We start from the raw sequence: 22,510 nt of genomic DNA on the forward strand, positions 1-22,510 counted from the left end.
CGTACTAGAGAGAGACTATTGTTGTAACTCTGTTAATTGTACGTAACATAGTTATTATAGGAATTCGATGCAACGGTATTGTGCGTGTAAAATCCTTGATAAGCTGCATCCACGGGCGTAACTCATCAACACGTAATAGCTCTATAACTCGTTTACCACTTCGCGGTCTAATAGCTATAAGGTGCTATTCGGGGCGCAAGGATAATTCTATGCAAAGTATTATACTATAATGAAACTTGCGAAATGCTATCACGTGGAAATTATTATAAGTGGAGATAAACTTATTTTTCATTTAATTCATATTTCTCCCCCCTGTAATTTTACATAAAATTATATGCTCGCGCGATTCGAATTCGTCTCCTCAAGCAACAAAACGCGAAGGCAAAGCAGCTGAGATCACTGTATAATATCATAAAATAGCCAAAGACTTGAATTAAGACTTCAAAGAATAGCCTCGGAATGAAATACGGAATGCCTACGACCCAGATATCCATTCAGGCTGCAAGCTCTATGATAAATTTAGAATTTTCCCTTCGCAAGATCTTGATGTAAACTCATCACTCATTGTATGTTCTTAAATATCTTGTTCCTTCAAACTTTGATTTAGTTAAACTTTGTTTAAAAATACTTGCATCACATACTTTTGTAGCGTTTGAATCGACCAAATTTTAAAAAACTTTGACGTTACGTAATAACGTTACGAAATGTTTTGATGTACAAAAGAACGGCTTTTTGCTCTTATTGTTAAATTGATGTGCAACATCTGTTGCGGTTGACGTGGTAAGCCGTTGCCGTTTGTTTGTTTGAATCGTCAAATCGAATCGCGAAGTTTTCCTTCACACAGAGCAGCGAATACACCGAGAAAGTAGAAGATTACACGCGAACTTTGCCTGCAGTTCCGCGAATCGTGGGCGTCCTTATTATCAGGAGAGGTACGAAAGAAATATGAACGGTCGGAATGTATCATTGCTTCCTCGACGCTTCTTTTCCCGCGACGAGCATAGAATTATCCCGCGAGCTCTTCGAGAAAAGGTGCACTCTACCCGGTGATACGATCGGCAAAGCAAGCCATACAAGTAGCGTTTCCGTGCCGCGAGTGTGTTCCAAGAATACGTAAATACCGGTGTACATAAGTACTCGTGCGATGCCGTGAAGCATTTCAGAAATTCCAAGCAAAATCGCGCCCCAACTATCGATTTTCGCGAGCCTTATATCACGAGTCATTGGTCGCACCGGTTACATCCATAATTTCTTCCCCCTTAATGCATAATACGTGATTTCGAAGTGCTCTTGTGGCCAGCGACAGATTCAAGATTAACCATTTTTTTATCATAAAATTTTTAGAAAATTTAAAACAGGATTATTTTTTTAATGATATATATAATTATACCTGTAATAAATTATATTATTGCAAGAGTTGCTTTATCTTTTTTTTCCGTTCTTATTATATAAACTTTTATTGGAATCCTTTCATATTTCTGCAAGTGTCTGGTCTGAATCTTTCATAAAAAAAAAATAAATCTTGTTGTTTTTGACGCAGCTTTTATTATCGTAATAATGCGCACAAGCATTCACAAAGCTTGACATAAAGAAAGTAATAGGAACATGAGTTAGTTTTATGATCTTAGCTCACTGTTTCCGATACACCCGAGAACCCAATTACGAAAAGATATGTCTTGCACAATAAAAGTGTATCTTTCATAGCAGAAATAGGTCATCTCTTTTAAATCATCACTTGAATCAAAAGGAAACTTCTTAGCGTTGTAAAGAACCTGAATATCAGATATATTGGAATATCAGATACATTTAAATATTATCTTTTAGAATTCGAAAAATCACAGAATATTATATAATATAGAAATAAAAGTTAACAAATTTTGATGGTTGCTAAATTGTTCTAAAATATATATTGAAAATTGTAGATATGTATGTTTATTTTTTCAAATATTAAAATTTATTGACCAATAATAATCAATATATTTAAATGCTACATTTCATGGTTTATACGATGCGCATCCGCGAGCAATGTAACTAATTAGATAATTATAGTCTCGTTTATGCGAATAAAAACTCTATAATTACAACTTACACAATTACTCGGTACTTAAAGTTCTTTCTTTTACTTGCAGATTTCAACTTGGATTGTTTATTTTCTCCTTCCTCACCTCCTCTTATTTCATCCTTTCCTTTCGGGTTACCTTACGTTGAAGTTTATCCCGCGACGCATTAAGCAGAGAGAGAGAGAGAGAGAGAGAGAGAGAAAGAGAGAGAGAACCCGCTCATCGATCTGGGATCCAGCGACACGACCCACAACGAAACGACCCATTTCGCGCGTCGCGACGACTTGTCGAATCGGCGGCTGCAGTGCAAGGACCCGTCGCCAACGGCTGACAACTGAAACGGGTTATCCTGCAGATCGCTAACGGTCCGAGCGACGAAACCGGGAGCCGTTTTATCGCAGCAGCGAGCTCGGTGTAACCATCAAGATTACCGGCCGCGGCGGTTGCGCCAAGTACTGTGGTACAGCTCCATCACCCGGCAACATTTCATTCTCCAGTTTTCGTCAGTCCTTCACCTCCAATGTCAACTACCTGAAACGGAGGTGAGTCGCCGCGGTCAGATGCGGACTGTACGGGGCTGAACATTTAATCTCGGCGCCTGTTATTTTCGTGGATCTAACCAGCCTACGGCGCTGTATACACGTTTACATTTACCCGGAAGATTATAAAGTCATCTTCCGCATATCTTCCGTAATTTTTATTGACGCATGCTTGTTTGGAAAAATGTCAGCCCGAATCTTGAATCTGCATGGAGCGGAATATAATTGTATTGCCGCGAGCATCTGCCGATCTCCCAGGATTGATTCTGTGGAATATTTCTCGAACGCTTGGGATGATCGGTAATGAACTTAAGACGATACAAATCTCTTATATAGGAGAGGTTTGCGGATATAAAATAAGTAATCTACGTGACTTAGGGACTTAGGGTCTTATTGCTCTCTCTCGTTTACTGCGCACAAGTGTAAGCAATAATTTATAATTGCGAATAGCGCTCTATACTCTGATTATATTGCGAGTTTAATGCGCTTTTAACGTAATTACCGGTCGTATTCTGTTATCGGACGAGGTCCAGAGATTCCTATAATTAAAATCCGGCGTGGAAACATTTCGATCGAAACACGTCGCTTCTATACCTGCCGCTCGCGGAGTGAATACGTTGTTGAAAAGGCACACCCGATGAAAGCTCACGTATCACACATTGCCGGGTTGAATTCTGCTTTTACGAGACACGGAGTTAATTTACGTACACACGGGCGTGTGTACGATAATGATCGGCCGTTAAAACAATGCGCGTGGTGTCTCAATATTCCGCGCCGGCTCCCATAAGAGAGCGTCCGCGAAGAGAAAATAGATTGCTCAGTCTAATTAGACGGGCATAAGTACTCATCTGAGTCGGCCATTAAGCAAGCGACAGCATGTCAAAGTTACGGTGTTGAAAATTACTGAAATTCAATGCAAAGAAATTCCTACACTGTAGGGTGACGAGTAATTTGCGAGGATTTGAATTTCGTTAAACTCGTATGTTGTATACAATAAATACAAAAATACTCGACCCTTAATAAAATGCTTTATATTTATTTATAAGTATATATAAAGTATATATAAAAAAATATAGTGTTAATATAATAAGAATTTTTCTTTATTTTTTTTATATTTACAGTATCGAAAGTTTGATCCTTTAAAATTAATTCTGTAAAATTAATGCTGTTAATAGAAAAGGGAAGATAATTAAATTCTTTTAAATATCAAAAAAGATCATATGCAGATTTGGGAACCCTTACTTATCCGAGAATATCATGCTAAATTATCGACGGAGAATCCAAGCGCAAGAATCTTAATGTTCTTATTAATAATTCCAAGTTTTTTCGTGTTCGGCAAATATGGATGTATGCATGCGGCTCGTTTAAAAATACCGCTTCCAGCATTGCCCCAAATGCAGCAGCCTGGACGCACGCTACGGTATCAAGCCATCGCGCTAACGTTGCTTTGCACACGGCAACGTTAGCATAACGCCACCTCTCCACCCCCATCAGCGATATCGTGTCTTTCATCTCTTTTGCTTTTATTTATGACGTAAATCTGGCCGTTACTTATGAGTAACCGTACACACGCTCTCGGTAGTGTAAATCGATGATGACGTAAATGCGCAACGCCGTGTTTTTCGTGCGGATGTCCCGTTCCATTATTCGCGTTTAGGTGCTCATTTCATTCAACGCGCAACACAAACGCTCCGTTCGTTTGAGCGGAAAAGAGAATGCTACCTCTAATGGATAGGAAAAAAAAAGAAAGAAGTATATGTTACTTCTGACTGAACTGAAACGCCGGCAACCGAAATAGACATAAGACACGCATGCAGCGCCGGCCGATTAGCGATCGGTCCAACTTCATCGCCGACGTCATCTCCATGCGCTCCTCATTGCATCAGCACTCGAATGACTGTGATCGATGTGCATTTAGACGTCGTTCAACGTGCAGTCAGACACGACAGCGTCAGCGCGCGGGCCTGCCGACCGATTGTCACTGTCACGACGAACACCATAGCTTGTCTTCCAGGTTCTCGTCAGGGGACCTGAGTTCGGAACTCGACGATGAGCCCAACGCGGATCCTGGGCTGGCCACCGTGGGTCGGGACTCGTCTCAGCCGTATCAAGCGGTGTCGGACCGACCCCTGCAGTCCCAGCCGGGCCCGATACCGCCGCCGGCCGCCCCGCCGATCCCGGGCGCGCCGCCCCAGGGACCGCCGCAGCCCATCGGTGGCGATCTCAGTCTCAACCTGAGACCCGGCTCGCGGACCACCAGCGCACCATCCTCGCCGGCGAAGACACGGGAGAGTTTGCTCCAGCGGGTACAGAGCTTAACCGGCGCCGCCCGCGATCAGGCAAGTTGGCTTCATTTCCATCCCCCTTATCTACATACATTTATCTGACACTTCCTGTCTGATACAAATCAGCTTTAATACAACGAAAAGTTTCATTGATTAATAGTTTCATTGATTATTGCAACTGCGGGCAAGCAATAGAGTTATTAATAATTAATTAGTTATTAATAATTCTGATTAAATATAAGTATCACAAAATAACTCTTTTAATATCTCGCGATTAGTTACGGTTTTTTTTTTTAAGCAAAACCTTTAAATTTGGCTTTCTCAAAAGCATTCTTCGTGTCATTTACAGGGTGCTTAATTAATCAATCTTCCGTTTGATCGGTTACTATATTGCAAGGCGAGAATGTCATGGTATGTGACAGTTAAAATGATGCGTAGGGTGCTTCTATTTTGGGAGCGGCGGTATCTGGCGCGACCAGAGGCTCGTCATACAGCAAGGACCGATGCTTCACTCTGCTGGTGATCGATGACCAGAACACCGACTGGAGCAAATACTTCCGGGGGCGCAGACTGCACGGCGATTATGAGATCCGGGTGGAGCAGGCGGAATTTCGAGAACTGTCCCTGACGGCAAGCGAGGCGGGCACCGTCGTGTCCATGGCTGTCTATCGTAACGGGACCAAAGTTATTCGGTGAGATAAAGTTCGGAATGAGAATTGCGTTTCTCTACATCCCATTTTAGCAATTCTCTACATCAAACTAAAACTAATTTAAATAATTGAATATTTAATTCCTTTGCATCTTAGACTTCACCATACTAAATTAATTAATATCGAAAAATAGGTTAAAATAATGATTTTAAAATTTATATTGCATATAATGCATACAAAATTTATAAATAGAATGACAAATGTGATGACGATGTCTACAGACAATAAAACTTTTGTTTAAAATATTAATTCAATATTGAGCAACGGATATGTAGAGCCTACTTATTCGTTATCTGTTATCAGATCTTTCAAACCTGATTTCGTATTGATACGTCAAAATCTGCGAGATGCTGGAGAAGATTACAAGAATATTCTTCTTGGTCTGATGTATGGCGGTGTACCCAGCGTTAATAATCTTACAGCAATTTACAATTTTCAGGTAATGTATCGCGATAGAATTATGTACTTTATAAATTCTCTAGCAATCATTTACAAAACGTAATAAAGAAAACAAAATTTATTAAGAATATTATATTTTAGTTTGCAAATAAGTAAAAATCTTTAACAAGTATAATTTTATATATTATTCATACATAACTGTATATTTAAATGCATATATCAAATTAATTATATCGGAATTTTATTCTTACTAACATTAAACATTTTAAAATGTAATCTATATTTAAAAAGTCAAACAGAATAACGATAAAAATTTAATTTATTTAATTTAATTTAATACGATAAAAATTTAATTTAATTTAATTTAATTTATATGTTGTATGTGAGACCCTTCACCTGTATCGATTTTGTTTTATATATACCTTTCTTACATCTACAGCATATATAGTAAACCTTCAATAATTGCTACTTTGTTCTATGAAATAGGACAAACCTTGGGTATTTGCTCACCTGCTAGGACTACAGCGTCGTTTAGGTAAAGACAACTTCCCCCTGATCGAACAGAGTTATTACCCCAATCATCGCGAAATGGTGAGTAAAATCGATCGATATACGTTTATTAAAAAATTTTCACTTCTTCGTGTTCTTCTAACAAAAGAAAACAAGCAATTACCGGGTAAATCAGACCAATATATGGCGTAATATAATCAGGGCATGCTTTTATAAAAACAACTGTTTTCTTTTATTTTTATTCTACATGTCACATATAACACTTACAAAAGTACCACATTTAAAAGCTAAACTAAGTTATAGGTAAAAAAATTCGTTTCTTTTCGTTCAAAAGTGCGCATACATATACATTTTTAGTATTTTGTTTTTGTAATATTTTATACTAAATTTCGATTCACATAAACTGCTTCTATTTAACGCGAAACTATGTTATCGCATGCAACAATGATAGAAGTGAAAACAATGAACGCACTTACAATGCAACAGCAAAACCTTCTTCATTTGTGTGTAGAAGGTTATATGTAAGGCTATAGATTCGCAGATACTCAGTGTTCTCATTTTATTAAACAGTTTACGGATCATGAATAATGATCTATGTAACGGCAAATATGTATACGCAAAGTATTACAATCTAATTTAGATCTAAAAATGCACGTAAAATATTACGTGAAACGCATTAAAATACGAGTGCATTTGTAACGACGGCTAAGACTACATACAACGCGAAACGATAAGTGGAATAATTTAACGATACATAATATATATTAACAATATATAATATATACAACTTGTTAAGAGAGAGAGAGAATAATCGTTAAAGTAGGTCACTCATATATATTTCAGCGATGAAATGCATATTCACGCGTTTCAAAATATACCTAAGCGATGCAAACTTACCCCTTCGTTAACAATAATCGAATAATTAAAGACCGGTTGCACCACAAAGTCAGGCAGACCTATACCAATTAATTAATACTTTTTCTGTTTGCGTTATAGTCACAATGTTAAACGAGTGAAACTGCCATTATGAACTAATTGTAAGAGAAAATTAGCCAAGCTTATTGCTATCGAACTGAAGTCACGAATAATTTAACGAACAATAGGCGATTCCGTAGTCGTAACTGCATAGCATCGATTCCTCGTTATAATCGTTTCTATATCAAAATCTGTATTAAAAAAGCATGAAAATCAATCGTTAATGACCTCACAAGTAACGAGCTACAAGCTTATTTGTCTACTTTTCAGCTTCAAAGATTTCTAACACATTGTCACTATGAAATAAATCCGATTTTATTCGAAGATACTACTGAAAGTATAAAGGCAGTTTATAAAACCGCAGAGTATTATTATGCTTTTAATGATAAATGAAACTGTGGAAAAAAAACCGGGGACTTCTTTGCCTCGCGCATCCATGTGTATATGCGGTAACCCATTAATGTATGTGCTATCGTGTTACTCAATTATTCCATGCAATATATAGTAGCGGATTCGGGTCTCTCGCTGCATTTTCACGGTGCTGCAAATATGCAGCTTTCCATTAAATTACCAAGGCAACACCGCAGCGCCTCTCGGTGACTCGATCACGCGCCGCGGTGCGTCCGTCATCAAATTGTTTGGCAGACACGCCGCGTCGTTTTACAATCGATAAATTCCGTCGTCGCTTCCCGTCTCGCATACGGGGACACGAAGAGGCACGATATTATGCGAAAGTGTCAATTAAGGTTCCCGCGACCTTTGCTGCTCGCGTTTACGCTGGTATTCCTTGATGCAATTCTTGTACGGGACCGAGGGAGTCCAGGAGCAGCCGCTGGCCGTTGGCATGCACACGCCGTATTTTTCTTGGCAGTCCTGGGGGCCTGGTGTGCTTTCCCACAGGCAATTCTTCCCGCCGCTGGACTCCAGCACGGCGCCCTTGCGCCACCAGTGTGTGTACAGAATCTGCGATACAAAAACCAGGCCATTTTTTTCTCGCGCCCTTCCTCTCGTATTCTTAGCCGCGTAAACTCGCGTCACGCAAAAGTCAGCCGTGATTGAACAAATGCGCGGATATCCGCGCGTGTGCAGCTTTCTCTCTCGTCGCGGATATGTATTTTTAGGACACTCCATTTTTGAGAAGCATTCTCGACTGTATAAAATCGAGATTTACACCGTGTGTGATTCATTGCCTTGAACCTTTTGCTCGGTGAGCTGCGTTGGCTTCGCGGAATCGGTTGAAAAAATATTTGACTTTGCGTATGATTTATAAGTCTCTGTTTCCAGCCAGATAGAATTCGTATTTCGAGCCAATGAATTTATTAAAAAATTTTTACCTCTTTAATTTTCATATGTATAATGAAGATTATAATCATGGAAAAATAGCTATAATCAAATGACGTTATATATGAGAAGAGAGCAATGTTATCGTGATTATTATAGTAATAACCTTCATTAAATTTTAAACCATTTTTCCTTCTTTAATTTTCAAATGTATAATAAATTTGATTATAATCATGGAAAAATAGCTGCAATCAAGCAACGTTATATATCATGAGAAAAAAAGAAACATTATCACGATTATTATATACGATAAAAATCTTCAATAATAAAATTCTAAAGCATTGCCGCCTACTGGCACAAAAAACTTGTGATACTATTTCGCGCGCGTGCGTTAAAGTTTTCATACTAATACACATATCCTTCGACATTAAGAAATTAACAATTGAGAGAATATACATTCGAAACGGCAACAGACAAAATAATCCGGCACTTACGTCACACACGCAGCCCTGCTGATAGAGCTGTCTCAATCCCTTGCGTTGCCTGGTGGTCGTTTCGGACCATTTTATCGAGAGTCCGCAGACCGATATGAGCGCTTTCCCTGAGACGATTCTTCCGTTTACAACGTACGTATCGGAGACGTTCAGCGTCACTCCGCACATCGAGTCCGAGGACGGTGTCCGTAAAAGGTTCTGCATCAATGCCATGTCGGCCTGCGGGTTCGACTGCGGGAGGAAGAAGCAGAGGCGTACGGTTAAGCCTATATAGATTGCATTTCGCGATGTACACGACGAACGGGCCTCTCCGCGCGTCGCGCGTGAGACGTCTCACCGGCACATAATACGTACCTTGAACACCCTGTTTATCTTGACCTTGTAAGCGATCTCATAGTCGCTCACGGGGAGAACCTTTTTCACCCTCACCACCACGACTGCGACAAAAGAATGTCATTAACCGTGGCCGACGTCTTTCACAAAGAGGAAAGTGATTTTCGCTGTTATTTATAGCGGCGTAATTTTACAGAAACGTAAGAGTCGCGTGATTTTACAGAAAAATTGTGCTACATTTATCTAAAATATTAAAGTAAAACTTACAATTATTACACAAAATTGAATATTAATATTGCTGTCATTAAAATATTGTCATATTGACGAGAATTAAATACGAGAATCAATATTTATTTATAATATTTAAAATATATTTATAATATATATTTATTTTACAATAGATAAAAGATAATGAAATTACAATTTTTGCGTTATATACCATATTTATGATATCAAGAGCCGAAAGATATTATTGATCATGAAATCACTATCGTACCAAAATCCGATTCACAAAATTTGGTTTGCGGATGGGCCTGCGCACAGCTGCATGCTGCAGCTTTCTGCACCGATGCTAACAGGACGATTAGCAGCAAGAAGTGCATCCATATGAGTAGTCGCCCCATCTGAATAAAGTTAAAGAGATGCGTTATTTGTACGGGAAATAAAATAATTTGTATATCGGCAATATATCGGAACGATCGCGCTTTGATTGTTTAATTGTTTCAATGTTTACCTACAATTTTGAATAGTGCATGCCAGCGCGTATGGATATATAACAGTTGATGTCGAGGTAATGCAAATGTAATTTAATCACCGTGAGATGAAACGTGCGTAACGCGACGCAATGCTGTGTATGCGGAAAATCCATTTATCTGCGAAATCCGGTTACATGGCATTCAAGTTATTCGGGCAACTTGTGTGCTTGGCGAAAGACGCTCTGGTCAGTCGGACAGTAAAATTCACTTTGAAATAATTTAGAAAACAAAATGAATATTGAGGTAGAATATTTTCTTTTATCATAGAAGTAACATTAATTATCATTATTTGATTTTAATGCCACGTTAATCACGACGAATTTGGCAGTTCGCTGATTAGATCGCGCTGCGACATATTGTTGTATGTAACTTTATAGCCTGGTATTCAAATTATTATACATATATAAATTTCGATATGTAATACAAATAAATGTATTGGTCACAATGACGAGTTTTAATTAATTGGATATAGTATTTATTTACATTCAAGAATGTCAGAAGAATAGTTACAATAGTTATAATTAAATTACAGATATTCCAATAAATAATAAATGTGCGCTGTTTGTGTTTCAATATAATAACATTTAATAATATTAAATGATATTACATGCAATTTCTAATAAAACATTAATTATTATAATATTTTCATGTTTGACGCCTGGCAAAATCGAATAAATCTCCGACAATTAGGAACTATATGAGAAAAGATAACAGTCTCTCTCTTTTGTTAAAAGATGGAGAACTCACACGAGAAAATGCGCTAATCCGACCTAGTTTATCGTCGCCAGCTGAACGTGATCTAAACATAGCTGCAAAACGGTAACCAAAGTCGAACGCGATCTAGAAACACTTTGCGCAGTCAAAAATTCTCTCATTGAGATGCGCTCTCTATCGTATTTAATGAAAATAAACATGCAAAATCTAAATAAGAGAAACAGCTTGCGTTAACCATCAATTGCAATAGCATTTGAGATATCTATGTTTATTAATATTGAATCTCTTTAAAAACAATTACACTTTTTGAAATAAATTGTCGCCACAAAAATTTCGATATAAGAATTGCATGTAAACTAAAACTTAAGAGAAAAACGTTCTCTTGTTTTTCGCTCCTCTTGTTATGAGAAAGACTCAAAGCAGCGATTCTCCGGTAAAGTAACAATAGAGACGTTATAACAATGAAAATGTTTATCGATCTGACAGATACAAGTCCACAAGTACGCTAAAGCGTACGAGATGCGGTACAGTGATCGTGTATGTTCGACAAATGTAATATTCCGATACAGATTCGCTATAAACATGGAAACGCGCACGGATCGGTTGGATACTATTTTATCACGGGCGCGTTATATCCCGAGTTCTGCGAGTTACGTTCATGGTGTTACGGGTTTTTCACACCGACCCAATTTGCATGGGACCTTTGTGCCCGCTCGTCTCTCTCCGAGCAAATCTCTGCGAGATCCACCGCGATATATCGTGGAGAGACAAGGGCGCAGTTATTGCTACTATGGTAAACGTATGTATAGGGATGGCCCCGGTATACATTCTCGTCCATAATGATATATCATCGTTAAGAATCCCTTAGCGTTATCTTCATAGATTCGTTTTGGCAAGATTATTAGAAATAACAGATAATTTCTCAGGCGAGTGCATCACTATTCTTTTTTCTTTATCCAATAAAAGAAATAGAAATCGCAATTCTTCAAAGTTGAAATAAATTTGTCTCGGTTTGCGCTTACATATAATCGAAAGAAGACGTGCAATTTTCTCGATCACTCTGTGTGTGATGTACGCGGATCTAAGCGACGCGCAATGTCGTAGGTAGACCTGGTAATCATTTGCGATTATGCGAATTTATTGTCTCGACTCGTTCCTGATTACAGTAATGAACTAAAGTGGTTTGCCCGCAAGAAAATTTACCGGTCGCGTTTAAATAGCGGGATCGTACGGTAAACTTTACCGATTGCGCTTAAATTAGATCAATCTGCAAAAAAGAAGATTATTAGATAATAAAATAGATAATTGTACGAAGATGGAACAAATGTATTTTCTATTTTTCAAATTCTATTTTCTATTTTAAAAATTAATCGTAATCGTTTATTATAATTAACAAAAATTTATTATTTATTGATGGTTATTGTTTAATTTCGTTTATAATTTTTAATTTTTTTAAACGATCAAAATTGATAAGTTTATGGTAAAATTTTTAAAATAAATTATTTAAAAAGTAGGTTATTAAATATATTGTTATCATAATTGATGAGCATAGATTAAATAATGTTAATATATTAACCAATTTACAATCTATATAATATTAATTAATCTATAATATAGCATATTTTTTTTATCAATATTTTAACGTCAGCTGATAAAAGCATAAGTAACGTAACAAATTTGTCAATCGTCGTTTTCATAAAATTAACTTATAATTTTAGATCAAATGACATCATTTTAGTTAATTGAGATTTGACTTTCAAACTCACAAACATGTACCGTCTAATCGCGAATAATCGCGAATAGGAAACTAGTTGCAAGAAGAAAAATAAAATCGTGACCTTCGCGCTGCAACATTTGCATAGGATCATCGATAGCCTTGTTATGAATCGATTGCGGTCTGGAATAGTCTCGTTTGAAAGATGCGCATTCATTTCATCAATACGAGTTCTAAGAAGAAGAAGTATACGTGGGAATAATAAAAAAAATGTCACAAGATGCTATATCTTTACTTTAATCAGTGAATTGAATTGACGGCGGCATAAAGTTTAAACGTTCAACTCTTTTCAAATTAAGTATATTTTAACGCGAAGACCGCTTACATGTCGTCATTACGATTAAATACAACAAGAATCATAATCGAAAATGGATAACATTTTTTTATTTCGTACAATACTTTTAATGTACGTATGTCTCTTCTCTACAGTCGGAATTAAATGTTTGATTGAGCTTAATGCGAACGATCGAACGTATAACCGTTAAACCGCTCGGATAATCGAGATTCTACGGTGCTGGCGAAAGGATTTATATGGACAACGTTCGCCGCGCGTCCACACCCAGATAAATGTCCTCGCGCGACGTTCGCCGAATGCGCTTCATGCATCATCATGCAAAACGGATTGATTGAGGGGCTGATGTCACAGGCGGCCGATGCCTTATATACACTCGCATTATTTTTATTTCCGTTTGCGACAATAAATATCGCGGCGTGCGTGTGTGCGCGTGTATGTGTGCCAGAGAGAGAGCGCGTACTGTCTGCCGGTATTCCCCACGTCTCGTGATGTATCGCGATGACACGGTGTCGCGCGATTCGTCACGCGTCTCAGGATTCACTTCGCGATCCCATAAGCGAAGCCGCTGCCGCCACCGCCGACGACGATGGTGGCGATGAACATCGTAATCGTACGCACGATTATACGCGTATGCGTAATGCACAGCGCACTATGCGTTCACTCGCGAGTAAAGTCGCGCGGCGAAATCGCGTGGCGAATGGATGTTGAACGCGGCGTGTTTTCCCGCGCGCGAGATCTCTTCATGATTAAAGACATGAGGAATCCGATTAGTTAATGTAATGTAAAAAGGATCTCAACTTGAGATTCTCAAGTAATTGTCGCAATTAATTTTTAGTTGATTGAAGTAATCCTTATTTGGAAAATTATAATTTAAAGAAAGAACAAATTTATAAGTTTATTCGCGTAGAAAAGGATAATTAATTATTAATCTATAGCCGTAGAATGTATTTAAATATTTTTGCGTATTCATATAATCTATTTAAAATAAAATGTAGATTCACACAAATTTTATAAAATATGTATATAAATTCAATATATTTATGTGAATTATCAATGTTACTCTCGGTCGATTAAATCAACTTTCGCCATCAAACAGGTTCTACGTGGTTATTTTATAAATAAGACGATACTTATTGCTTTACGAATATACAATGTATAAAAATATATATAATGTTGCAATCCGATAAATGGTGCAATGTAATTTATGGTTCGTAATTTTCTTTCTCTTTCTTCTTGTCGCAAAGGTTTTTAATCTTCAATTATAAATATGTGAGCGAGCCGCTCCAATTAACCTTAAACTCTGAAGACATTATAGTAGGGAATCGTTAAACGAATGTTTAATTGCTTCTGTACGCAATATAATATTTCATATTTATGACAATCTAAGTGCGGATACACAAAAAATTATACGCGAGAAATTACAAACTTTTAGAATATCGGACCTCAAGGCTCAAGTGAAATGCTTTTCGATAGGTAACCATAATTATAGTGACCTATTTTCCTCTTTGTTATAATTAAACTACTCAAGTAAAATTTTTTATTTTTTTGTGGCAATTTGTCGATAAACATGTTAATACATGTAGGCATACTCATGTTCAACTTTCTTTTCCAACAAACAACGTGACCGCTCAAGCGAAGCGACTTCAATTAAAAAAAAAACTAACTGCCTCGAAGCTGATTTTCTACTTGCCAATTCAGCCTTATTCCGAACTAACATTTCACATTTGCATCATTATTGCTTCGAATATACATAAGAATGTCTAGACTCAGCACATCGCGGCACGAGAAGCATTTTGCACTTTGAACATTCCTTAAGCAAAAAGTCGTAACCCAACGCGCACATTCGTCGTAAGCAGTGACACAAACGTAACGTAAATACTTCGCGACAATGACGAATTACAGGTCCTCATTCTCATCATTTTTCCATATTATTAAATTAGTGTCGTGTAACTACATTAGAAGTGGAAAATTTGTTGCATTGAAAAACATTCCATTAACAGATGAATACATAAGATAGAACAAACGAGAGAAAAACAATTTCGCAATTAATGTCATAATGAATATAAAAATTTTAATATAAAAAATACGTACAAATTCCATCTTGATTAATGATTTCGCTGTTGGTGAAAATTGCATTTTATATGTATTTTAAAAATGTTTTTATATTAATTATGACATTAATTGTTTATCCAGACGAGATTCACAAATGTGTATAACGAAACTTGTTCGATTAATATTTCTTATAGAAATACGACAAAAATGCAAGCGATTGCAAGATAAGTGGGCTCTCTTGCGCGCGCATTATTTATCAGCTCGCGCAATGTGAAATTATATTCACTAAACTTGTGATGAGGTAAAACACATTTGTTATCCCTTTCATCGGCAACAATAATGTAACTCACGCGGCAGCCTCTCGCGCGGCGTTTCAGCATTATACATCACGAGTTATTAAAATAAAATTACAACCTTCTCCCTGGTCCGGCTTAGCGGCCGATGATTTACGCGTTGTTTCGGCAGAAATCGTAAACGCGCGCGGGCAACGACGTTCGCATTAATATTGAAATATTTACGATCTGATGATCTCCAAGGCGATTCTTCATTATTAAGAAATCACGGACGGCCCCTAATATTTGATCGCGCACTAAAATCATCCGACGGCACGCTCGATTTTTATTACTTATCGTCCGTCGAATCCCGTGAGAACGCCCCGTCCTCTCCACTCTGTGGTACGAGTGGTAAACGCGTAAACGCCATTCGGACGTCTTTCATAGCGTCATTCTCTCTCTCGTTCGCGCGTATATAAATTCCCGCACGTTTCGTCGAGATTTATGGACAATTTTGAACTGGGCTCGTCGAGTCCAAACGTCAAGCGTGGAATTTTCGTCGTTGAATGGACCGTTTCGGGAGGGAATTCAGCGGGGCACGTTTGTGGAATTAAACATACGGATGAAAATATCCCCCCTTTTCCACCAGTAGCCGTGCGTCTATGGTGAACAATGATAGCATCCTCCTCTTAATCTCCGGGTCTCTCGCTGGTTTCGAGGCGCCGCGCCGTCCACGGTCACGGCACGTACACGACTCGCCATTGTGACATGCACCGTGAAGCGGACACGGATTCGGTCCTGTCGACCGGTAATCCCATCAAATCGGAAAGAACGGCGTCCTTCACCCGGGCCGAGAGTTACGAGCCTCATTGTCGACACGTGGGCGGGCAACCCCGATTAAATTCGCTTGCTTTGTAAACCCAAATTACCGTAACGTCGAATATCGTGCTTACTGACGTACGTGGTTTGCATTTGCAAAGTGGATGCATTTTGCATTAAGAGATTTTCCTTTCTTGCGCGATTCTGCAAACTAGGCGGGCTTGAAATATTCGCGAGAAATATTCGGTAATCGTAATTATCGTAATTACAAGGTGCGGAGATAATTCTCGCAGAAGCACAGATTCATACTGTAATTCGTATTGCATTGCACTTAAAGTACAATCTTTGTTGAACCTTCCAAATGAAGGACGCTCCGAAATCGTAGATTAATTTAGTTTAATTATTGAATTTTAATTACAAATCCATGGACTACAATATGGGCGTTAATTCTTTTTATAGTGCATTTATTGGGGCATCAATTTGTAAGCAATTAAAATAAAAAGGTTTTGCAAAATGCAATAAAATCTTAACAAACTCAATTGTAGTCAAGTGGATTTTATTAGTTCAAAAATTTAATTCAAGACTTAATTATTTATAAAACGTATAATCAAGGTAAAAAAATGCAAAAAATGACCCGATAAATATATAAGCGATACAATGAACAAACATGCGAAAATAACGTGCTTCAATTTTCTATCATCTCAGTGTCTAGTTAAATTAAGTTTGTCCAATAAAGCTCGAGCTACCATTCTGAGACACATGAAATCGATGGAAAACGAGGTCGGTTATTGGAAAAATATAAATATTTGACATGTTTCTTGAATATGTACCGACCGCTTTTGAGAACCGCGTTTCAACCGCGGTCTCGTGTTTTGCTTAACGCTATTCTACGACGGCATCGACGATCTCACGTACTATATACTTTATTCGACGAACCTTTCTCGTCCCGGGCGCATTTACATACTCATTAATCCCCGCGCTCTTGTATCGCATTAACGTATCCCTCTATACAGAGTCTATACGTACGCGCGCCGCGGTTAAATCTTTCTCAATGAATTAGCGATCGACGGCCGCGTCAATCGGCCCGACATCAATTATTCCTTTCGGCGCATCGTCGCCGGTGCCGGTTTGTGATCACGCCGGCAAGAGCACGCGTATTTATTTATATGCATGGAAATCGGCCTGACCAACTTTCGAACTTTCAGAGGCGTATATCGCAGCCAGCTCGCTGGATCGGCCGAAACAAACCGGTTGTTCGAATGGTCAAGCGTATCTCGGATCGAGCTTGCGGAATAGATTATAGACGAGGTGTACAATAACGTTTTCATGGCCGTGTCTAATAATCAATTGGTGATAAGATAAGACGATTTAGTCTGATCGGAGAGTGTTATCGCGAAGTCACTTCGCGAGAAGGAAAATAAAAGGAATACGCATATGGGAGAAGTTAATAGCATTCGTTGAATATAAGATTATGTAAACAAAAAATTATTTAAATAATAATAATAATAATATCAAGTATCGTAAAAATAATTATACATTATAATATGACAACAGTGACAGAAATAATGAAAATATTTTAGTGTTTAATATATTAAGAAGCTGAGTTTTCTGTTGTCTTTAATAATGAATGATAAATAGTACCACCTCGACTGATAGAAGTCTTCCTCATTTATTTGTGTTACTCTTAAGTGGCCCATTTCCATGTATTATTAATAATATATATAATGAGAATGAAAACAGGATCTACGTATAAACGCCGCTTGTTCTAATATTGTTTATCTCGACGCTCTCGATCACATTGAATTATTCATGCGTGAGACTAGCGCCGAAGTGCAGGTTGTGCGCCGTGACATCTATGGCAGGCAGAGATTCATGAAGCGCAGTAATTCCATCGTGCACCTAACGAGAGCACGCGAATCATGGCAATTACGCTGTCGGTAATTATCATCTCGCAGACTAAATACCGGACAGAGGCTCTCAAGTGCAATCTTTGTCTATGTCGCGGTATCGCGATTGGCGTAAGCCATCGCCGCATAGCGAATCGAAGTTGCACGTGGCCCGGGCGGTTCTTGAAGAACGATTTCCTCGAACATATTGCGATAACGTATATTTAGCAATTACTTAAAAAACCGTAGAGGTGAAACCTTTCTTGCAGTGACTCTTTTGAACGAAGTATGTTTCTCCCAAGAATTACAGAGGTATCATCGCTTTTAGTCTTTAAATATAATTTTAAAAAGTGAATAAATCTTGGAGAGCCGCCATCTTGGTAAAAGTATTTTTGATAATATGCATTAGGAACAGATAAAGTTAAGAGTCACGCGAAGCGTGACAAGAAGGGCGACAATTCGGCGATGAGGTAAACCGATCGATATAGAATGCTCGGTATCGCAGTACTAGTGATATCATGTTTCTTGAATGAAACCGCAAAAGACGCGAAACCGCGCTAGGCATAACACGCCGCACCAGACCTCAGGCTTGAGGTCATTGTGAAATTGTAACTATGACATCATACGATAAGACGTATGTACAGGTCCGCGAATTGTGAGAGTCGTGCCGTGTCGTTACGTAATGGAACACACGAATATGCTAGCTGTAAAATCGATTCCAAGATTTTGTCGCTGTTGCGTCTCTCTGCCGTCGATCAAATAATCATTCCGAATAATTTATAATTAGCGATATAGAGATAAATGTAACGAGAACGATCGATTCTTTAATACCTTTATATTTGGCAATTAATTAAAAAACATATAATACGATATATTATTAAATAAAGCTTGCAATTACAAGCATTGATCATCTGCAATAAATTGTAACAATCTGAATCAATCGATGCTTTCGTTAATACGGAAATATTACGGGTAATATTTATACTAATTTACAATAAAACATTGAAATATTTCAATAATTATGTAATGATATTATATCTTTTCGCGAAAATCGACAACTTTGTTTCATTATAAATTAGGCAAAAATTTAAATCATGCAGGAATTGGAATTTTAGACATTTAGGAATGTGCTCCTGCTCAACTGTCTGGCAAATTTATATAGTACGAGATATCGACGCCAATGTAGTATGCAGATGGGTATTAATTATACGTTCAATCAATCAGATACGTCGAATATGTACGCGATCGATGCAACCACGATCTGACACTATAAGTGGTGGTTAGTTATACCCAAAATTAATTAGAATACTAAAATATACCGTGCAAAACGAGGATCCACTTTTTTTTAAGTAGAACAACATCATGAAAAATGCGTACGCGTTTGAAAAATAAATTTAACTGATGCACGTGTCTCGAGTACTTTCGTGCAAAATTATTGTAGATACACGTGAAATTAAAACGGTATTAATTAGTTGATTATAAAAAGCGGTTTGTCGAATATTAAAAAAAAATACTGTTCAGTTCACTTCAGTTTACTTCACATCGTCTTCATTGAATAAATGGACGGCGTACAGTGTAGAGGAAAAGTATATTTTACTCCTTAATGGGCCATCACATCTCGGCTCATCACAGTAATGTCACGCGAGTTGAGTGCAACTCAATACATTCGCTTAGTTTACAGTCCATTACGGCTGGGAATTAATCCATTAGAACGGTTACACAGCGGCGTTAATTAACATCACTCTCGCGTGGATTAACATCTTTCCCGATAACAATCGGCAATCCAAAATTAAAATGTATGTTGTTGTGTGAATGAGATGCTTATTCCTCAATACGCTTTAAACATTTTAATTAAATAGAGTAAGAGAGAGAGAGAGAGAGAGAGAGAGAGAGAATTTAAATAATTCGATAAATTTAACCTATCACAACGAATGTAACAAATATGTTTATCAACCATAACAAATAAATTTCAAAAGGGTGCACAAAGCAACCGTGAGTTAAGTGAAAAATAGAGAATTACGTGAGCAATTCAACGCGAGTAGAGGCGCAACACCGCTCTGTTTCGCGAAACCACCGTTTTGGAAAGCACTAATCGGATATTCCGGTAACAGGAGACACACAGGAGAACTCGGAGAACTCGTCTTCGAGGTCTACTTACGCCGACAGAGAAACGTACATATATTTTCATTTGTCACTAACGAGACACTAACCTCGGGAACGGTCAGAGCGAAACGTGACTGTTAACTCGCGCGACGAGCAGCAGGTGGAAGCTCCTAAGACGCGCGTCAAAGCAAGACTGCCCCAGTTCCATCGTATTACCGCTATTATATTCCGCGGCAGCGGCCAGCGTATATACGTACATGCGTGCGTGCACGCGTGAACGGAGCCAGCCTCTGAGCTCATATGCCATTTGCGTGCGGCGGTGATGCGTCGGTGCACGCATATACGGCGCACTCGCGATTCGCCGGTGCGGCGCGGCGCGTGTGTGCTCCGAAAAAGGAACAGGAAGGCCGGGACCCGGAGCGGAGCGGACCGGGCCGCGAGCGCAAGACGCGGCATCGAACGATTAATCATGACTTTCGGACGTTGCGTCATGTACCCCGTCGTTGCGCCCGAGGAGGAGTGAATCGAGGGAACGCGACGAGCCCTGATCGTTCTTCTCTTTTCTCTTCAAAAGGTCTCAAAGGATCGGCGCCGATATACAAATCGATCTCACGGCGTGACGGATATACGATTATTACGAGAGTTTAAATAATCGATCTCACGCGTGTATTTTGATGAGTGGTGATCGATGGCTTGTAATCATTTTAAAATGTGATCGGTGACTTGTAATCATTTTAAAATGTCACGCGATTCAATTACGTTGCGAAGCGATGTATACGTGATAAAACACTTGATATCCTTGAAAATATTAATAGGTTGATGTACCATTCGCTTCGATGTGCCGTAAAATAAGAATCGACAAAGAAATGCAAATGGACACAAAAGCTAGCTACTAATGCTAATGTAACAAAGCTGACGACCGCCTGCGCGGACGGTGACGAATGTCGATCGCGCAGCGCAATCCGGATGAAAGGCATCAGATAAGCAAGCGATTACCTTGCATTTCACGGGTCGAAACGGGTCAGTTAACGCCCGGACGATCAGTCAACAATCACGCTATAAAGAAGATAGATGAGTGCGTGCGTGTGTGAGTATACGTGTGTTTGCGCATCACGAAGGACGAAGTGAAAATAAAAGTAGGTTTATTACGAAGATAGAGGGATAATATGTAGAAAGTACGATTTCTATAAAGAATAAATAATATTTTGAAAATAAATTTAACGGAAATAAATACATTTAAATATGCCAGCTTGTAATTTTTCCGTTGCACGTAATTTATTTATATATTCTGCTACGTTTATCTACGGTTTTCAATATGAATAAATATTTTTTTAATCGCTCGTAACACGCATCCATTAGTATGTGCCTAGATACATAACAAAATTTTATATTTTTCTAGTAATTTTAGGTAAAATTTATTTGAGAATTTAAATTTAATTTGATTGCCAATTTAAAAGTTGATATTCGAAAGATTAGAAGATAAAAAAATAAATGATAAACTTCAATCGACGGACTACAGGAAATGCACTCTTCGCGGTAACTAAATTATGAAATTAAATTATGCGTACTTGTTCAATCTGTTTAATACATTGAATAATTTATTAATAACAAGTCAATAACGGCTACTGCACTCGTTTGAGATGAAATTTGTCCTCTCTCGAGATAAAGATGTAGAAAACAAGACGCGAATGCAGAGGCACGTATGCGAACCGTCCGTGCGGAGAGCTCGATTAATCATAAATTTGGACATTGCGTCATGCAGCTCATCGTCATGCTCGGAAGCGCGTCAGATAAACCCGCGGTTGCGTTACGTTGCACGCGTGTATGCATGTATGTGTATGTGTGTGTATGTAAAATAAAATCGGCAAACTAAACCAGCGAAGAACACCATTGAGAATAACATTTGCATATATTACAATATACATCAACTCTCGAAGAATAAAATTAGAAAAACTTTGAATTCAGCTAAAAAAAATCATCGTATAATTTTAGTGTCACGAAAGAAAAACTTATTCTGTACGCACAAATCAAATCTGCCAATAAAATGAAGCAATTTGTCTCATTAATGGATAAAATATGATAATTAATAACGTGTTGAATTAATGTTGAATTAAAAAATCTCAAGATATACTGTATCGATCATATTATACGTTATTCATGTCAAAGTTAGATACATATCGAAATTCATATTGAAACACGTAACGAAATTTATATTCAAACAAGGAAACTGATGAAACGAGATTAAAGAGCAGAT

The 22,510-nt window shown here is 38.1% G+C and overlaps 2 protein-coding genes across 2 annotated transcripts in view; one reads left to right on the forward strand and one right to left on the reverse strand.

The window, feature by feature from the left end:
- LOC105452177 (synapsin) overlaps positions 1 to 22,510 on the forward strand; it is a 46,325-nt gene that overhangs the window by 6,542 nt on the left and 17,273 nt on the right. The window contains exons 2-6 of the mRNA XM_011693070.1: positions 2,424 to 2,602; positions 4,614 to 4,938; positions 5,323 to 5,576; positions 5,898 to 6,033; positions 6,480 to 6,584. Of these exons, the coding sequence (XP_011691372.1) occupies positions 2,424 to 2,602; positions 4,614 to 4,938; positions 5,323 to 5,576; positions 5,898 to 6,033; positions 6,480 to 6,584 (999 nt within the window). The remainder of the gene's footprint in view (positions 1 to 2,423; positions 2,603 to 4,613; positions 4,939 to 5,322; positions 5,577 to 5,897; positions 6,034 to 6,479; positions 6,585 to 22,510) is intronic.
- On the reverse strand, positions 6,712 to 20,594 carry LOC105452155 (tissue inhibitor of metalloproteases). Its single transcript, XM_011693035.1, is given in 6 exon segments — positions 6,712 to 8,441; positions 9,254 to 9,484; positions 9,608 to 9,690; positions 10,083 to 10,209; positions 20,364 to 20,382; positions 20,384 to 20,594. Coding segments are annotated over 6 exon segments (855 nt in total). The 5' UTR covers positions 20,557 to 20,594; the 3' UTR covers positions 6,712 to 8,219.

The sequence above is a fragment of the Wasmannia auropunctata genome, unplaced genomic scaffold (genome assembly GCF_000956235.1).
Source record: "Wasmannia auropunctata unplaced genomic scaffold, wasmannia.A_1.0 LD336037.1, whole genome shotgun sequence".
Lineage (NCBI taxonomy): Eukaryota > Metazoa > Arthropoda > Insecta > Hymenoptera > Formicidae > Wasmannia > Wasmannia auropunctata.